This window comes from Sorex fumeus, unplaced genomic scaffold, assembly GCF_029834395.1.
Source record: "Sorex fumeus unplaced genomic scaffold, SorFum_2.1 ptg000037l, whole genome shotgun sequence".
Lineage (NCBI taxonomy): Eukaryota > Metazoa > Chordata > Mammalia > Eulipotyphla > Soricidae > Sorex > Sorex fumeus.
In genome coordinates this window covers 32,433,798-32,454,374 of record NW_026606094.1, presented here as the reverse complement: position 1 = coordinate 32,454,374, position 20,577 = coordinate 32,433,798, and the positions used below count along the sequence as shown (strand labels likewise).

General features: G+C 36.0%; 1 protein-coding gene across 1 annotated transcript in view; it reads left to right on the top strand.

The window, feature by feature from the left end:
- Positions 1-3,301: 3,301 nt before the first annotated feature.
- The window catches only part of SEMA3C (semaphorin 3C), a 177,225-nt gene continuing 159,949 nt past the window's right edge, over positions 3,302-20,577 (top strand). Inside the window, exon 1 of the mRNA XM_056118107.1 lies at positions 3,302-3,439. Coding sequence (XP_055974082.1) covers positions 3,337-3,439 — 103 coding nt within the window. The 5' untranslated portion in view covers positions 3,302-3,336. The remainder of the gene's footprint in view (positions 3,440-20,577) is intronic.

Here is a 20,577-nt window from a genome sequence, read left to right as displayed (position 1 = left end):
ATTCAACCATGCAGCTCCAACGATGACTTTGCACTCTCAGAGATTTTATCTATAGTGCAGCTGATAAGAATTTAGAGATCTGCTTTATTTTATACAGAAAATGATAAGGGAACAGGATAGAAACAGCAAACTCACGTTCCTTCAGAATAGTGACATCTGCTGGGCTATACAGCTCACAGTAATTTCAAAGCTAAGAACCTGCTCGTTTTTTATGGGGGTCGAAGATCAAGAATCTGGTGCATTGTGGTGAGAATAAATAATTTCCAGCTAAACATCAATCTGCTGTAGTGTTTAAAGCTTACTGAAAAGTAGCACTAAAAAACAAAACAAAACAAAACTGTAGAGATCCAGAGTTGCAAAACTCTTGGCATAATTGAACAGTCTTTCCATCAAACTCTGTAAAATCAAGTTTGGTGAGCATGGGTGCGCGGGGGCGGGGGGGGTGCTGGATATGAGTCAATGAGGAGCGATCAACAGACGACTCCTCTCCAGACATTAAAGAAAAACGCCTAAGGAAACAGTAACCCCGAGAAGGATAACTTCAGCGACAGGAAAGTCGCTTTATCTCAATCGTTTTTTTTTTTGGGGGGGGGGGGGGACGGAATGCTGCGGGGAAAGGACCAGACTCGTGCCCTTTCAAATCCGCCTCTCTTTGCCTTAAAAGGATGCGAGCGATCTTTCTCTGGCTCAACTCTGCTTTGCACTTTTGATATTTACGGCCAAGCGAAGCCGGTGCAAGTCTTCCAAGAACTGCCGGTAACAACAACAACAAAACCTTGCAAGTTGTTCCAAGCGCGGAGGCGTGCAGCGGGTCCCCCCCCCCCCCCATCCCCCCCCTCCTCGCCTGCCGCGGCACGCAGTGGCCCCGGCAGGGCAGCGCGCCCCGAGGTCCGCCCTGGGCGGCTCCCGCGGGGGGCACCCGCTCGGGGTGGGGCGTCGGCGCGGGTGGCTGGCCGTGGGCGCGCAGGGCCGCGGGAGACGCGCGCCGCGTTGCTGTAACCCGACACCGCGCGCCGGCCCCCGCGCCCGAGCGCTCCCCATTCACCGCGCCGGGTGATTGAGCGCGGCGGAGAAGGGCTCCGGGTGCCGCGGCGCCGCCGGCAGAGGATTCCTTTACAAAAAGGGTCGGGAGGACCGCGCTGGGAGCGTTCTCCCCCGGGGGCGCTCTTGAAACTCTGATTTTTCTTTTTCCTTTTTTTTTTTTTTTTTCCCCCTTGGGCTCCGGGGCTTAAGACACTCTCGGATCCCAGCCCAGAACCAATTGCCGACTTTGCTGAGCTGGTCCCCACCTCGGTAAGCTGAACACCTTCTGGTCCGCGAACGTGGGATGGTTCAAGGAGGCCAGCCAGAACTTTCGGGCGGGTAGCTGGAGTGACTTTTCACACGTCACCCGTGCCCCAGTCTGCGCGTTTTCTTAAGAGCACAGGTCGTGTGTCCGGGACGTGTTCCCCTGGCGGAGAGCCCGGCCCGAGTCGTTTCTTGAGGTTGGGACACCTGCAGAGGGTGGGACTGAGGGGGTTGCGGTCCTTTCAGAGGCTGAGTCGCTGGAGAGGACGCAGAAGTTCTTTCTCTTATGTGTGGTCAGTGTCCGGACCGATGTGCAGACAGACGATCAGCAGCAGGTCTTAGTCTGGGGGTTGAAAGGAACCGGGTCTAAAATCCAGGCACGTGGGGGTGGCAAGTGCAAGGCACTTGGCTTTCGGTCACTTCTCATTTCTGGGACAGCTTAAATGTATTATCCTGTACGCTTGCTTCCTTTAACCTGTCAATTTCATCTCCCTTATTCTTTGCAATTTGGGACATTCGTCCTATTTGAAGAGACCTATCAGAGAAGATACGGGTCATAGCAGTATGGAAAAGTGTAAATTGTATCAGCCTGCGTTATAAAAAGACAGGGGTTAGACATTTTTATAGCCTTTTATTTGGAAGTGGGGGGTGGACCTTTAAATTATTAAGCCAGCAAAACAAGAGAGAAATTACTAAGTGAAAGGCACCCATAAAATCAATTTTCTTCTAAGTTAATTTAGGGATGACAAGGTGAAGAGGTTGTGGAAGCAGGAAGGAACTGTTTCTTTTGAAAATTACCAAAACAAACATGTTTAGGGTTTCATCCATCTGTGTGGTAAAAGAGTCATACAGTGGTACTTTTAACTCTCATCACTAACATCTACCAAATGAATTTAACATACTTGTATAAAATGACGGTGTTGAATTTTTCTTTGTATACTGCATCAAAGAGGTTGTTATTTTCAATTGTTAGTGGATTTATTGAATAGACAGTGTTAACATATTTAGAAGCCATATACTATTGAAGGTCAACATTGTTGTAACCAGCTGAAACAAAATTCTAGATTAAACTCCTTTCATTGTATATTTATGCAGTCACATGATGATGAGATTTCTTTTATGGTCCTGGATTTATTTTGCATATTGTGACCAATAGAGAGCGATTGGGTTATACTTAAACTTTGCCTAATCTTCTTTGCACTTCAAACAGTTAACAGCACGTATCAATTTTTATATCTACAGATTGAAACTGTAATACTTGTCTCTGATTTATCTTTTGAAATTTTGACAGCCCACTTTAACTTTGATTTATTTAATAATGCAGTGAGAGATACATGGTTCTCTGGATTGCTCACCACTAGGTCATTGGTTAGAACTTGGCATGAGTCCATGGTTACCTCATCTACATCATTTAGTGGCTGCATTATAATCTGTATAAATTGGCAGAAAATTGATTTGAGTGGTTTTAGTGATCAAGGATTGAACACATGTAGATTTACATGTAATGGTACCACTTACAGACTATTTGTCAAAAAAAAAAAGCTAAGACATACAGAAATAAGTACACATGAATGTTCATGTGGGGTTTTATGCCTCTCAGTGAATAAAGATAAGTTTTCATTCATAAATATCTATTGCTACTATTCTCTAGCCATATCAATGTAATGTAATTTTAAAAGAGAATATCAAATTGAGACTTCTTTTGAAAATCAGTGATTTTTTTTCTGTTTCATTTAGCTGTAATACATTATTTTGCCAGAAGATGAAACAGTTTCTCTTTAGCAAAAATTTCCAGGCACAGTGACTCATCTGAATTTCCACCTCTAAGAAGCAAAGTCACAGCACCTCCTATTGTTTGCATGACTGTAAGAATTCAGATTTGTCTTATGAATAGGGTGCTCTGTTTCGATTGCTCTGTGTGTGTGTGTGTGTGTGCGTGCATGCGTTTGTGTGTGTGTGTGTTCCTAATGTGTACAATGAAATATAATAAACTTGTTGTTTCTCTTTAAAAGGTATTTCTTCTTGGATACTAACTTGTAAATCTGAAGAATGGCATTCCGGGCAATATCTGTGTTGGTTGGAGTATTTGTTTGTTCCATCTGTGTAAAAGGATCCTCTCAGCCCCAAGCAAGAGTCTATTTAACATTTGATGGTAAGAGAATTGAAAAAAGTCTGGGGAAAATACTCTTAAAATGTTGTAAATAGATTTTAAAATAATTAAATTTAGTAAAATTCTATTTAAAAATATTTAGTGGGTTGCATTTGTGTGACATGTTAGTGGTTAATAGAGAAAAGTTCTTTATTATATTTATTTATGAAAATACTTGAAGCATACCTTCTCATTTTAAAAAGATTTCTTCAGTGTTTGCATGTGAATTCAGGGAAGATGTTGAAAATCTCAAGGAATAAAATTTTCATTTTTTATATGAATACATTTTTGTTGAGAACCACCTGTGTGTGCTGTTCTTAGCAGAACAGTTTACATAGCTTAATTACTAAAAACGATCGTTTTAAATTTGAGTTCTTAGCCTCAAAACTGTTCTCTCCATATGTTGTTGTAATGATAAGTCTTCTGTACCTTTCAGGAGTGCCTGAAGTTGGCAAATTTTCTTTATTATTGGAAAGGACCTAAGAGAATAGTTAGAAGTATGTTTTTGGATGCTGTTGTGTTCAAAATGTTATCTCTAGGAAACTTGAGGAAGTGGGTATAATTTCAATTTCTAGATATAAAAGGTGAGTGTAAGGTCCTCTGAAGGAATGGTTTTCCAAATGGTAAGATGAGCTTTACTGTGTATAGTTCTAATGACTTATGGATGTATCTACTGGGCCAACAAACTAATCCATACTAATTGGACAGAGGTGGAATGAGTAATGGATCAGGAAGATCACCCTGCCCATCAGAATCACTAATGTTTGGATTATCTCTTTTATCTCTGTCTCTGCATAAACTTCAGTATCATTGTGTGTCTTTTTGTTTTGTTTTGTTTTTGAGTTGGGGCCGCAATGCAGGGGAAACAATGTATTCTCCAGATCATCTTAAGGCAGTGTATTTTAAAACTCTCTGTTATCTTCAATTTCAGAGAGCAATATAACTGACATTTTTCAGTCCAGTGGCTGTCTTTTCTTTTTTTTCCTTGGGTCTTAAGTCACCAAGTGCTTTCCCCAAGGTCATCATCTATCCGGAAGGAGCCTTATTTAGAACATACAGTGTGTGAGCTTTTAATTGCTTCCTTAGAATCTAAACCAGGCATTTCTCTTAAAACCCATGGCTATCCAGTTCAGTTGTGAAGAAAGGAAAAACAGAATTGTCCTTTTATTTTTTTTAATTACTAAAGCCTTTTATAGCTAAGAACTATGCAATAACAAATCTAATATAGATAAAAAGAGAAGGTCAAATAGAAAGCTTAATGGTTTGAACTCATGTTTTTTCCTGTGGGAAGCCTGGGTTTACTCCCAATACTGAAGAATTCTTCAAGTATTGCAGTGAGTGATCTCCCAAGCCTTCAACTGGGCATAGCCTCCGAAACACCAATGGATGTGTCCCTAAAACAAAACAAAAAGAAGAGAAAAAATCGATTAAATAGCAGCACAACTTTCTATTTTTTTTCTCAAAATACTGGAGGATGGACTGGAGAGTGCTGGGGTTAGGGCACTTGTTTTGCATTTGGCCACCCCTGATTTTTGATCGTAGACACCATAACTCTGAGCATTGTCATGGGACCTCCTAACACAGAACTGAGAGTATACCAAGCATCCCTAGGGTTTACTTTAACAGCCCACCACCATATATAAGAATAGGATGGAATGGTCTCATAGATTAAGTAGAAAAATCTGTTCTATTGCATCAAAATTGATTAAACCGTTTTTAAGTTTTATGTATATTCTTTTTCCTTCCCTGAATTGTTATCATGTCCTCTATGCACAATTTATTGATGTTTCTTCTTTCATATGATTTCCTTTATTTGCATATGAGATGAAATAAATAACATCAGTCCATTTCATTTTGTAGATAAATTGAATTTAAAAAATGGATAGGGGCTGGAAGATAGCACAGAGGTTAGGAACTATGCCTAGCATTCGAGTAATGCGTAATCCAGGTTTGATTGATTGCCAGCTCCACCTGGATCTCCCAACCCTACTTTATTTTTTTTAAATTGCGGTACTGTGATTTACGCTATTGTTAATTATGGCTTCCCGTGCACATAATTCTATACCACACTCATCACCATTATACCCACCTCCCTCTCCTCAAGATCCCAACATACCTCCCTTTCAATCTCCCCCAATTCCCACAAACAGTTTTGTGGGTCAGTTCTCTCCTTGTGCTGCCACAAACAAAGGCTGTTTCCAGACTTTGTGATATTTACTGGCGTGGATGATATCTAAGAATTGTTTTGACTTGCTTCCCCCTAATCATCAATGAAAGATGAGCACTGTGTCTATATGCTTTTTGGCTGTCTTTATGTTTTCGTTGGGAAAGTATCTACTCCTCTCCATTTTTGTATGCTGTTTAATTTTTTGTTGTTGATTTTATTTTTTGTTGTGAATGCTTTCTAGATCTTGGATATTAACCCAGATTTAATTTAAAGCGTGTAAATATTCAAAACCACTGTGTCACTAGAGATAATCCTTTATATTTTTATTTGAAATGAACGATTACAATTTTTTTGAGGGGGCCTCCCAGGCAGTGCTCAGGAGGCTGGATACCCATCCCTGTGAGGCTTCTTGACCAAATAGGCCAGAATGTTTGTGTGAAAGCTCCATGATGTGGTGCTACTCAGAGTCCACAGTGTCAGGGATTACCCAGGCCACCCACATGGCACTTGAGGGCCTCCAGGACCACCTGACTGTTCTCTCAGGCCTCCAGGGCTCCAGCTGGCAGTGCTCATTGGTACCATGTGACTCCAGTCATCAAAGAATGATTCGATGTATGTAAGACATGCATTTTAACCCCTATAACATATCTAATCTTTTAAAACAAAACTTTGATATTATATAGGACAGCAAGTGCTATATGTAGAATGGCTAAAAGTTGTGATAGGCTTTTAAAATAATAAATGTCTAATGTTAAAAATGTTATTGAAATTAGCTCTTAAGGGATAAAATTAACTTTATCTTATAAAATAGCACATATCTTGATCTTAAATATCTTTAGTTTCTGATGTCTTTTTCTTTCAAGAGTTTTGATAGTAAATAGTCAGGTAATTGAGTCTCAATATGTTTAGTGGTTTCAGAAGAGATATCAAGATGGAGAATAAATTTTAGGGAGTTGCTGGAGCGATAGCACAGCAGTAGGGCGTTTGCCTTGCACGCAGCCAACATGGCCGACCCGAGTTCGATTCCTCCGCCCCTCTCGGAGAGCCTGGCAAGCTACCGAGAGTATCTCGCCCGCACGGCAGAGCCTGGCAAGCTCCCCGTGACGTATTCGATATGCCAAACACAGTAACAACAAAGTCTCCAATGGAGACGTTACTGGGCCCGCTCGAGCAAATCGATGATCAACGGGAGGGCCTTTACTTACTTACTTTACAATTTCTAAGTTAATGTCGAAAGATTAACTATGTGTTGGGCAAATATTATAGGGAAATTAACTATGTATTAGGCAGGTAATCATAGGAAAAGTACTTTGCGTAAAAGTAATTGTTAACATCTTAATTTTTTCATTAATATATGTTTCTTCCTATATTTTCTTAAGAGATTTTATGGTGCATATGTTTTAGATATCTTCTCAAGTCCCTCGTATTTAGTTTCTTACTAATTTTATATTACATGTGACTATCAGACTGACTTACTATTTTTCTTATGAAATTGTTGTCTTAACATCGAATCAAACTTTGTATAAGGTTGCATATATGAAATATGTATAAAATACATGTACATATATGTTATCTTTCATTTATTTTATATTTCAAATTTACCAACTTAAATTCAGCAATTAGAAGATGATTTTGAGAAAATTCAATTTATACCAAATTACATCAGGCAAAGGTCTTTTATATCTCTATAATCCTATGTGATTTCTATCTCCTGGCACTCAGGTTGGGAAATCTTTACTCTAAACTGTGTCTTTTGCCTGTGTCTTTCAGAGTGACACTTTAAAAGAATCCATGGTCTTGTCTTATAGTCCAATTAAGAATTATAGTCAATTTAAAGGTGTGTGTGAAGCAAGAGATCTGTTCACTTATCCAAGTTTCCACCCTTCTTGTAGTAGAATGATAGAGTGATAACATTTGGGAAACAATGATTTACAGATTTTCTTTCCCTATTGATCTGGCACAAGGTCAACCAGATGGTCATCAGTCCTATGGGAGACTGCACTTCAGATGTTATTAATTAGTTACATTTCTCCTTTACTAAATCTTGCATGCTAAGAAAACTGTAATTAGATATTACATTTGGTAGTTTTCAAATTTTTTCGTTTTTGCCAAATAGATTTTCAAATGAATAAAATCATGATTCAAATGCTTTTGGTTTGTGTTGAACTTTCGTTGAAAGAAATCTAGTAATTTGATTCATATCTCATGAGTTATTGTCATTATTTTCTCCAGAAAAAATAATTTCAATCTATGAGTCATAAAATCAACGCACCCAGATCTGTGATAGACAAAAACTCATTTTTCTTTCTAGGATATAAAAGGAAAACTTTGCTGAAAATATTCTCTTCTATCTAGTAGTGATTTTAGTACATATTTTACTAAGAAAATACTCTGTAATTTGATAAAATATATCTATTTCTTGTAGTTTTCATAAAAGTTTTCTGAATTTCAGAGAAGTGGAGATATTGTCTATATTGAAATGGATGTGAAGATGTAAAAGCCGAATAAATGTTAAAAATTACTGATTAAAATGAAATAAATTTTAATGAAAAGAGCTCTTTCTCAACTATAAATTTAGATTGTACATATAAACTTTTAACATTTATAAAGCTTTTAATAACATTATTTTATCATCACTACATATGACTGTAGGATCTGTACTAGTTTTAATTTCCAATTTAATAAGCTACATTTGCTACATTTGGCTATTGTAAATAGATGAGCAGTGAACATAGTTATGTATATATCTCTTTAAATTAATATTTATGTTCTTGGGTACCAAAGACTGGAATTAATGGAATTACTAGATCATATAGTAGCTCTGTTTTCAATTTTTTGAGTCTTGTTATGTTATCCAAAGAGACTAAGCTAGATTACACCCCCAATAACAGGGAACAGATGCCTTTTTTTCACTGTATCTCTTCAATACTGGTTGCTTCCAGTCTTTTTAGTACAGGCCATTCACACTAATATGATATCTCATTATTATTTTGGTTTATATTTCCTGATAATTAGTGATAACAATTTCAATATATGTCTGAAAGTAGTCATATATTCTTTATGCTTATTTAGGGAAATGTTTACCCAGCTCTTCTCCCCATTTTATGATGGGGTTTTTTGCTTTATGTTATTTTTAAATTTTGACCATTTTTTTGTATATCCTGGCATTAACCTTTTGTTGGACTGGAGCGATAGCACAGCGGTAGGGCGTTTGCCTGACAAGCAGCCAACATGGCCGACCCGAGTTCGATTCCTCCGCCCCTCTCGGAGAGCCCGGCAAGCTACTGAGAGTATTCGATATGCCAAACACAGTAACAACAAAGTCTCCAATGGAGATGTTACTGGGCCCGCTCGAGCAAATCGACGATCAACAGGAGGGCCTTTACCTTTACCTTTACCTTAACCTTTTGTGAGATGCATGGTGAGCAAATGTTTTCTCCCATTCAGTAGGGTACCTTTTTTGCTTTAGACAAAGTTTGTTTTGCAGGAGGCTTTTAATTTGATATATTCCCATTTGTTTATTTTTGTTTTTACTTTCTTTGCCAATGGTGTCATATCATTGAAGACACCTCTGAAATCAGTATCATGGAAAGTTCTGCCTATTTTTCTCAATGTATTTTATGACTCCAGTTATAACAGCAAGGTCTTTAGTCCATTTGAATTGACTTCTATATTTGTTTCAAGGTAGTGCTTTTTCACATGATGAAAAATGCCCAAAAGTATTTAGTTATATCTAAGTTAGTGAAGGTCTGTCATAATTCCATTTGTCTGAAGGAAACATTTATTTCAATATTAGCAATATATTTGAAAACGTTTTTAAAGTAGGATGGCATTGTAGTGTGGGAAGAGCAACAATTACATGAAAATCAAACATTTCATTATTTAATTCCTTACAATTGAAACTTGGCCAGGACTTTAGTTTCTATCCTTCCTCAAAAGTATGCCTTGTTGCCCTAAGAGTTATATATTTTTTGAGCTTAATTTTATTTTATAAATATCTTCTTCTTTAAGCAAGCCTACAATAATTCCCTGAAATGACTTAATATTTTGTTAAAAGAACTTGAGCATGAGAATGAATTGAGTATCTGACTATTACAGTCTGCTTGGGAGGGTTTATATCAGTGCTTAGCCCTGGTTATTTGGTTTAGTTCAGACCGAGCAATGGTATGTGTGCCACTTAGACTGCTCCCTGGAGTGTTGATGAAGACAGGGCACATATATTTTCTGAGTATGTTACAATGCTCTATGTAAGCTCTTTAGTATAAGATTTCAGATATATTCAATGGTAATAACTTCCCTTACGTTGTTAACTAAAGTTGCAGCGTGGTCTGGAAATTTGGCATTTATATTAATCCTTTTCAGTTAATTTTGAAATATTCTTCTAAGTATTTTATTTCTCACTTTATAGACACTTTACCTTTAAAATTTTAGATTATTTCTGTTGTAGATATTTTATGCATTCATTAGACACGCAGCATTCCAATATTTGTGAGGAGAGTTCTTTTTTTTAAATTTTTATTTTAATTTATTTTTATTTTATTGAATCACCATGAGAGTTACACGCTTTCATGTTTGGGTTACAATCACACAATGGTCAAACACCCATCCCTCCACAAACCATAATGCCCAAAAGTAGAAAGAGAGTATGGGGAATGAAGGCAGGGGAAGGGGGGGTATACTGTGAAGAGAGTTCTTGTAAAATTACCCATCCTCTTATAGTATTCTGATCAGTAACCTATCAAGCATATGTAGAAACTAGATATAATAGCATGCCTAGATATTTAAAAGTTTTGTTTCTCACCAATAAACTATAGTTTTAAAATTTTGGCATTTCAGTTGTCCAGTTTTACACAATGAGCTTGAACTTTATAGTTCAAATTTACACAGTGAGTTTAGAACCCAATCTATTTGCCTTGATTACATTATCATGGAATATTATGTGATTTGAGATTATAGGCAACAGTTTGCTACTATTTGCATTTTAAAACATCATAAAATTTTGGGATGGAATCAAACCACGTAATTTCTGATCCATATACTATAATGTAAAATATATCTACAGATATATCTGGAAGCATTAGAAACAAAATAATATATAATAATATTCATATAAATATCAAGAATATGTTATGTATATATACAAAAACAAACAATAAGTGTTAAACAGTGTACTTGATATTTTTTCCTATACCTGTAATGGAAAAATTGAATTTAATCAGAAAAATTTGCTTGTTAAATATGTTATGTATGAAGAAATGCCTAGTTTAAAGTCGAGATTTGGGGGTCATGCCCAATGTTCTGTAGGTAGTCACTCCTGGTGCCCAGCAGATCATACAGTGCTGGGACTTGAATTTGGACCTTTTGCATGTGAAGCATGTGCTCCAGTTCTTTGAGCTATCTCTCTAGGCCCCTAAATGAAAAACTTTACATAGTACTGACACTTTTGTGACAGTGAAGCAGTGATTATCGTGTGTATATTTTATTTCTGTAGTACAAATCTCTGATATTTTAGCTGTTAGTTTTTTTTTTAGGTTATCCTGATGAATACTGGATTATCATGTATATTACATTGGTTTGGGTTTAGTAAAATATTATTATGCTCAAGTAAAGAAGTAGGATTAAACTAAGATTGTCAAAATCCTGCAGGCATAAGAAAACCTGAATATCATTTTACTGAATAAACATCAGTCTTGCTTCATTTACCATTTTCTTTTGGCTCAAATCTCTTATCAAGGTACTCATGGAAGTATTTTAAAGCACTTATCGAGTAATGAAAGCTCAAAAATGAGTTCACTCACAGTTAAAATGTATGACAGAAAAATAAATCACTTGTGACTGCTATTAAATCTTCGCTTTTATTCCCTAGAACAGTAAAAACTTTCTACTTCTAAACTCCCATGTTGTTTAAGCCTGTGACTAATTGCCTGAAACTCTAGTTGGAAATAATAATTAAAAGATTTCCATGCGAATGACAGTAGTTTAGAAACATAAAATCAACAGTGTGGTTCCTTGTGTAAAACATTAGTCAAAGCAGGGACTAGGTTTGCATAGAATTGCCAACTTTTGGTAATCATTATTTTGGTTTGGAGGGCCAATTTTGTGATACTCAGGAAACTATACAAAGTACAGAGATTGAAGTTGGGGCAGAGATGTACAGTGCAAGTGTTCATACTCTGTCCTAACCACCCAAATTGTACCTTTTAATTTTGATTTTTTTTTTGGTCTTCTTTTGGTGCTGACTGAAGTTGTAAAGTTCTCTAGGTCAACTTTATGAAATTGTCAAATTCTTCAGGTCACCAATAAAGATTATAAAAGACAGATTATAGAATTTTTAATATACTTTTATCTTTTACATATATCTTTTTTGACAAGGCACTTAATTGGTTTAACAAGAAGTAAAAGAATCTATGTGAAATAGTGAATTAATCCAGTTTCCAAGGCCAATGAATTATTATTAGACAATAAACTCAAAATAATAAATTGCCTCTATGTACTCTGGTAGCATTAACCTTACAAGGCACAATTACTGAAAATAGCTTTGTCTTTTGGTAACTTAAGAGATAAAGCAACTTTATTTTTTGTAAATCTTTGCAAATATTCAAACTATTCTAGTAAACTAAATATTTGATAAGATAGTGAACCTTATGAAATATTTAGTTCTGATAAGAACTTGTTGTAATGCACTTTCTTTTAATTCCCTTTGGGGTGACACCAGTGAAATGCTAATTAAATATCTTAATCAATACCTGTATGTTTTAATAAACTGAATGTCTAAAAAGAGATGCATTGTGAAGAAGCTCCTTCTTGACCTCGTGAAGCTGCCACTGAGCCAGTACAAGAATGTTGAATGGAGCTGTGAATTGGTAGTTACTTAAGCCATGAAGAGTCTAAATAAGTGTAATACTAAGTCATCGAATAAGAGGAGAGTTAAGACTGCTATATATTTAGAATAAAAGATAAGAAGAAATTGTGAAGAAATTTATTCTCATACGTCAACTTTCCCAAAAATATAGTTGTCAAAATTAATATATATTTAATAAGATATATTGCTTTATTATATATTGCATATATTTATCTCATATAATACATAAATGTTATATATAAATGTATATATAGTATCTTTCACAGCCTTGAGTTAGAGAAGAAATTTTTTTAGGTATTCCAAAGAATCTCACTAGTTGATAGAAACATGCCACAAGGATATTGTTGGCCATTTTTTTTTTAAATTAAAAGATGGAAGCCATATTAGTTTTCAGAAAATAGGAATTCTTATTCTGAATGAGTTTTATCAGTTCTTAATCAGCTTGTTTTGTATCCAAAAGATGATATTGTGATATGAAGTCATTCCTAAAGGCTCCAAGTTCCTCCAGTTGGGAATAAAGAAGCGATGCATCAGTAATCTTAATCAGAAGAGTCAATCTAGAAGCTATTTTCAGCAATTCCAAAAAGGCAGTTCCGTAAAACTGTCCTGTGCCATGATTATGTCTGGATACATAAAAATATTTTTAATAGAACTCTGTCAAATGGAGATGGTTCAGGTGCTATATAAAAAGAACTTATTTACTAATGTGTTGTGTTATTTTACACATGCTATTAAGAAGTACACATTACATAGCATATCTTTGCAATTTTGATTTTGGAAAATATACCTGTAAACAAACAAATAGAAAAATGTTTTCTTTGTTGCTCTCCAGAAATGCTGGTGAATATTTTATCTTACATGTTTCTAAAATATTTGTGTTAATTTATTTGTATTCATTTTGTAAATCATTAACATTACATTTGGTGCCAGATAACTATCTTAAATATTTCACATCATCTTATTTAATTTTCTAACATGATTGTGAATTAGTCACTATTTTTTTTCTTATAAAATGAAGGTAACAGAAAAGTAACATTCCTAAGGTCACAGGGATGAAAAAAGGCATGTTTAAAACAAATAGACTCTAAACCCTGAACCAAGTGCTGGAGAGATAGAACAGCAGGTACAGCACTTGCTTCTCTTGCTTGCAGCCAACCTGGATTTAATTACTCTGTATCCCATTTGGCCCCTGAGCTGTGCCTTCCAGGGTTGATCCCTGAGTGCAGTACAAAAGCAAGCCCTGAGAATTGTCAGGTGTGCTCCAACCAAAAGAGCCAGAATTGTAGATGCTTCTAGAATTGTTTGGATTTTTTTGTAGTAGTAGTTGTTGTTGTTTTTAATCTTTCCTTTTTTTCCCGGCCAGATGGTCAGTATTGATGATCAGAGTCTGCTCCTGACTTTGTGCTCAGGGATCAGTCTGGTCAGTGCTCAGTATACCATATCCAGTGCAAAGCATTGAATTAGTGTCAGGAATGTGCGAGACAAGGGCCTTAGCCCTTGTCTTTCTGTCCCTAGTAATGAATTTAAGGTGCACAGAAATCACAATAAAAAGAAAGCAATATTTTCTCAAGAGTGTGTTCCATAGAGTCATTTATCTTCTTAAAGTTGTTGTATGGTGGTTTCATTTTTCTCTTAAAACATCAAACTTTCCTGAGCTAGAGAGATAATTCAGCAGACTACAGCTCATGTTTTGTGCAGAAGGCCTGGTTTAGATATTGGGTACTCTGCACAAGTCCCCAGATACTAGTAGCCACCCTTGAGCAACATGCTGGGAGTGATCCTTGGGTACCACTCGATATAGTTCCCCTAATGACAAATAAATCAATATTAAGCTACCTGAAAATGAAAAGAATACAACTTATTCTTTATGCCATCTATGATTCCCCCTCACTTTGGACTTATGAAGATGAGTCTAAATTAGTCCATTGAGACATCTTTCTATTATTATTGTCATTTTTGGTTTCCATTTTTTCTATGAAAAAAATTCTAAACTCAGACTAGAGAAAACTATAAAAATAAGAATATATCTCCATAAATTCAATATAGATTATTCTTTCTCTTAAAGAGAATAAAAGCAATAAATATTTTATTTCAGTTGGTTCCACTGCATCTTCAACTAAATACAGCACAAAGAGACAGATTGAATTTTTTTTCATTTCCTAGATATCCTGTAGATAATAAGGTATTAAAAACTCTCCTTTTGGTTTTAGTTCAACACTGTTGAAAAAAAAAGTGTTGAGAAAAAGCTTCAAGTTTTGGACAAATTCCAACACCCTTTTGCTTTCTACATTTTCTTTTGTGCATTACTGAGGACCTCCATTGTTAGTGAAACTCGGTTTAAAAGCAAGGAACAGAAAGGTTGGACATTTTCTAACAGAGAGCATGAATTGGCAAGAAGGACACATAAAGAAAGGCAGCTGAGTGCTGAGGTCTGTGCTATTTTAGGGCAGCAGTAGCTGTGAAACAATGTGCTGAGCTGTAAAAGATGGCAAGGGCTTTCTACATTTCTGCCTGGTGTGCTCTTCAGAAATAATCATTTTTAACCCAGCCTGCTTTTTTCAGTGAGAATCCCAAACAGTTACTTCTGAAGGGTACTTCATATTTCAGAAAAAATATCCACAATTATTTGTTACAAAATGCCTATGACTTATCTAAGCCGGAAGTGTTAGAAACACTGAGTGTCTTGACTGAAATGGTCCAGTTTGATGGTGACAAGATAAGTCTAGAAGAAAGAAGTAGTATAAGAAGAAAGTTATGAATACTGCTTGTAGAGAATCAGATGCTGCAAATACGTGATACAGAATGGCAGAAGTACTACGACACTCACACAAATGCTAAGAGATTTACCTTGTGATATTTTGTTCCCCAACAGCCAAAGCCCTGTAACTTTAACATAACTTAAACTTTAACCAAGAACTGATTTTTGGTAGTAAACTATGTATTATTATACTTTAGACCTTAAAATATTTTTTGCACCGTATTATAACTGTCTCTACAATTATCTTTGGGTTTTATTTTGTTATTATTTTTGATTTCGATTTGGGCCACACCTACCTTTTCCCAGGGCTTACTTGTGGCTTTGCACTCAAGGATCTCTTGGTGAACAAATGCACCATATGCGGTGCATCCATTGGTCTACCATAGTCAGGGCAAATAGCCAAACCAATGTACTATCATTCTCACCCTCCTGCTCTATTTTGAGAGGATAAAGGTCATACAAAAATACCAAATATTTTTGTTGCAAATTTATTACATATGTTGTTCAAGATAATTTGCTTGTCTTGCCTTTAGAGAGTTAGAGCTCTTACCATCATGACTTATATTTGATATGGTAAGGAAGATAGGATTTTTATTTTTCCCATTGTCAATCTCTACAATAATATCCTATTCTATTTAATGTATATTACCTTATGAAGAAAACATCATTAAAAAATAGGTGACCATGTTTGAAATGATTACAGTACATTCACTGTAATGTAATCACCTTATCGTAATTTCTTAATTTTTAACCCTAGCATTTAAGATTCTTAAAAACAAAAGTATGATATGCTTTATCTGATTAATGCATATACTATTATTGCACCAACATTATTTTCTTATACAGCAGGGTGGGTGCTTGCCTTGCATATAGCTGACCTGAGTTCTACCTTTGACACCACATGTTGTCCCTCAAGCTTACCAGGTATGATCCCTGAGCACTGCAGGGTGTGGCCCACAAACAAAACAAATAGGTTTACAGGAAGCCGACTTTTAATGTAGATTGGCTCCTATGTTTTTCTATATAGTGTAATAGCTAATGTCAAATATCTATAACTGATAGCTATGAGTCAAAACAAATGTCTTCATAATTTATAGAAGATAGTCATACACACATAAGTGAATGGCTAGTACAGGTGAGCTGCAGGGTAAAATATTGAGCCTTTTCTCCCTGCAGTTGCTTAAATGAAATGACATGCTAGATGAGACCCATCAGAGGCAGGTAATCTATCCTTAGCAGGGATAACAGAAATATTGAGGGAATAATATGCATTGGTTTGATAAGATAAGTGCCTAAATTTGTTCACTATGCTTGCTTCTTTTAAAAGCAATGAAATCTTGCAATGGAGATTAATTGTGTTTCTATAATTAGAATCAATTGCCAAGATGTTAGCAGACTATCGATTATAGGATATGGACCATAGTCTTTTCATGATGAACTTTTGTTTTCTAACATCATTATTTCACAGATTTGCTAGGAAAGACCTTTACTCTTTCATAAATTAATGTAACTTGTGCAGACTATGTGGAGTGTACCAAGCTGACACTTCATTTACTATTTGAAGTTGATAATGTTGACAGTGAGTCAGAAAGTTAAAAAATATATACTAACCAAATTATAATCTGAGTTAAATGAGAGTTAACATCCTAGAATTCCTTAAATGATGTATTTGTTTCAGATAGAAATGGTATATATGCCCAGGACATCTTTTAAATGAAATGAGACTACTGTGTATAAAATTATAATTCTAAAAAAAGTATAATTGTACCATAGGGACCTTTTGTCCAGTGAATAAATGAATGCTAGCAAAGTGATACTAAAATTGTTTTGTATAAAAGGAATATTAGGGGACCAGAGAGATCATACAATGTTTAAGGCTTTTGACTTATATGCAGTAGACCCATGTTCAATCCCCCGCCTGCATATGGTTCGTGGAGCAACATGCAGTGATCGCTGAGCACAGACTTATGAGTAAGAGCCATGAGCACTGATGGGTGAGACCCCAAAACAAAAAAAATCATGCTTTTTATTAATTTAATTGTGTAATTATAGCTGTGTCTATATTCCAGTGACTCAGTAGATTGAATTGAAAAACAGATAATAAAGGAACAATACAATCAGACCTATAGAATTTTTAATAATATAATGTAGTACATACTTTGAAGCACTTTGTATAACTTCCCCAATCACTTAACTACCAGAACTACTATCATAGAATTTGTAACATAACTTAAAAAGAAACACACCTCCTGGTTTAAATTATTTTTTATTTTTAAAAGATAATTTATTTTGTTCTAGATTCCAATAAAAGCTTTAAGAATTTTCTGAAATCTCCCTAAAAGTTACTATATAATAATAATAAAGAAAATGGAGTAAGATTGGTGTCTCATTCTATCACATCTGAATCTAGGTTTGAATGGTACCAATTTTTTTATAGAGGCAATCCTTTTGCCTCAGAAACATTGACTTTTTTAGTCCATTTTGCCAAATTTTCACTCTGTAAAATCAGACTTGTACTCCCCGTCCAAACAGTGATATTTGCAACATTCCAAGAGACCATAACATTAAACTGAAATAAAACAATGAGTGTATTATCACCAAAAGAGCAGTTTTGAATTTTATTAGAAGAAACCAATTAAGATGTTATTTTCAAGCAAAGGGTTTGGCATGGCTTCAGAAAGTTACTTTCCAGTGTCAGGCTGGGGATTAGCTGACACAGAGAGCAGATCTTTAGCTTAGCATCTTGACAGCTTTAATACACATGCAACTATGATTTTTTCCCTTTAAGCTGATTCTCTTAAAAGCCATGCTTCCTGCCACCTTACAACATAATTGCATCAATTCCACTTTCCATTAGGACTCCAAGCCTGCTGATAACGACTGGTGTTTTAAAACCTTTGTGTGAAAAGCTAATTGTGTGTATTTTTTTTTCTGGGAATTCAGAAAATGCATTCCTCCTGTGCAGTTATATTTTAAAAAATAATGTTATATCTGAAGTAGGATAAGCAGAGAGCTCTTTGTGCTAATATTATATACTTTGGTTTTCTATTTAATTATACTAACTATAGTGATGTAAGAAATTTTGTCACAAAGGGAAAATAATTTAAAATGGGATATATTTTGTTAAAGGAAATTAAAGTATCTACTGTACCGTTACAGAGTGAGAAAATTTTCTGATTCCAGATTTAAAAAAATGAAAGCTTCTCACATTATGTGTATAAGCAATATCTATGTATCATTATGTAAGCAGTATCCACATCTCATTATGTGCATAATATCCATGTCTATATATAATTTATTTTTGAACATATTTCTTTACAGAATCTTTCTTTAATTACCTGACTTGGTTTACTTAAACACATATTCTATTTTTCTGATGTATTTGACATACATATATGTATATATCTGTATATCTCTCTATGTATACACATTCCAGATATGTCATTATGTCATTAGAAATTTCACTATCACGATCACGATCATCCTGTTGTTCGTCGATTGCCTTGAGCAGGCACCAGTAATGCCTACTTATTCCTAGCCCTGAGATTTTAAAAAGTGCCATGTTCAAGGCTCTTTCAGGGTTTGGAGAATGAGACCCATCATTGTTACTGGTATTTGGCATATTGAGTACACCACGGGGAGTTTGCCAGACTGCTGTGTGGGCAAGTTACATTCGATAGCCTGCCAGGTTGTCCAAAGTAAAATGAAATAATAAGATGTTGCTTCCTGGAGCAGGGTTTTATAGTCTCTGGGTCTTTCTGTTGATGGGATTACACGGCACTAGGGGCAGTTGATGGGTGTGACCCCTGCTTACTGGAAGATGGAGGATCTGGGTGGAGGATGCTCAGCCCCGATTGGAGCAGGCTTGGTGATCTCAGCCCCGGGACCCGCATGCCCGCATGCCTTTGTTCCTCTGCCAGTCCCTTCATGCATGTGCAGAGTGGTCTCAGCATGGTTGTGGCTGGTTCTGGAGGTCTTTGGCTGCCGGAGTTCCGCTTGGGGCGGGGAGGGAAACTCAACCCGTTCCCCCCCCCCCCCCCCCCCCAAGGTGCCCCAGTGACCAGGCGCTGGGGCAGGAGACTCTGCGCTGTTTCTTCTGGGAGCTGGGTTTTATAGTCTCTAGGTCTTGGCCTTTGATGGGATTACACAGCGCTGGGGGTCAGTTGGTGGGTGTGACCCCTGCCTACTGGAAGATGGAGGATCTGGGTGGAGGATGCTTAGCCCGAATCCGAGCAGAAATTTAAACTATAAGATTCATAGATTCTAACACTTCCACTTTTTTAATTCGCATTGCTTTTTGGGTTTTTGTTTTTTTAATTGAAATGAGATTTAAAAAATGACCAAGTTTGGGATTATTCATGTAGAGTCCAGGTGCTGATCATTGTGGAGCCTGAATGAAGTTAAATGTGACCTAGACTTCAAATTAATCATTTATTTTGGAAATGAAAGTCAGAGCAATATGCACTGTGATAAAATTGCCTTTAGAACACTCATATTTGCTTTCTAACTTGTAGTTGTTACTGTAAATATTTGATGATAAGGCAGAATTTAAAAATCTCTAAAGGAGTTGGAGAGGTAGTACAGCAGGTAAGGTGCTGACTTTTCACACACCTGATGTGGGTTCAATCCTGGCATCCCTTCTGGTCCCCCAGCACTGCCAGAAGTATTTCCTGAGTGTGGTGCCAGGAGTAACTATGAAACAATGCCAGCTGACCCAAAAATGGGGGAAAAAAAAGAGAAAGAACCAAACTTCTCTAAAATGGCTTCTTGGTAAAAATACTGAGAGTTTTAAAGCTAAAGCTAAGTTTGTTAAGATTTGATAACAGTGTAGACAATTCCTCAAGTTATCTAAGTCTCTGTTTTAAGTTATAGTAGTTCAAATTGTGTTCACCTTACATGGAAGTGGGAAATCTGGTTAGAATTGATTGTTGGCAAATTTTTGGTCAATATGAAAAAGCTTTGAGAATTTTATAAGAATGCCAAATACATCTGTCTCTTATTCCTTTGCTCCCACTCATCTGTTCTATTTTAGAAGTATTTTGTAAATGAACTATTCAATTTTAAAAAAGAACATCATTGTATTCCATGAATATTCTAGAAAGTCTAATTTATACTATATTGGATTACATCTTCTATAGGTACAAGGAGAAGTATGGTAAGACTCCAATCCATCATGATACCTATTCTAGCAAGCAGGATAAGAGATATGGAAATCATACTAAATATATAAATTGCACAGCCATTACACCAGGCACACTCTAAAGTGTAACATAAAAGAGGCATAAATAGGCATTTGAAGACAAGTACAGTTTTGAAATATAAACATTGCCTTATATTGGCTTAAAATATTATCT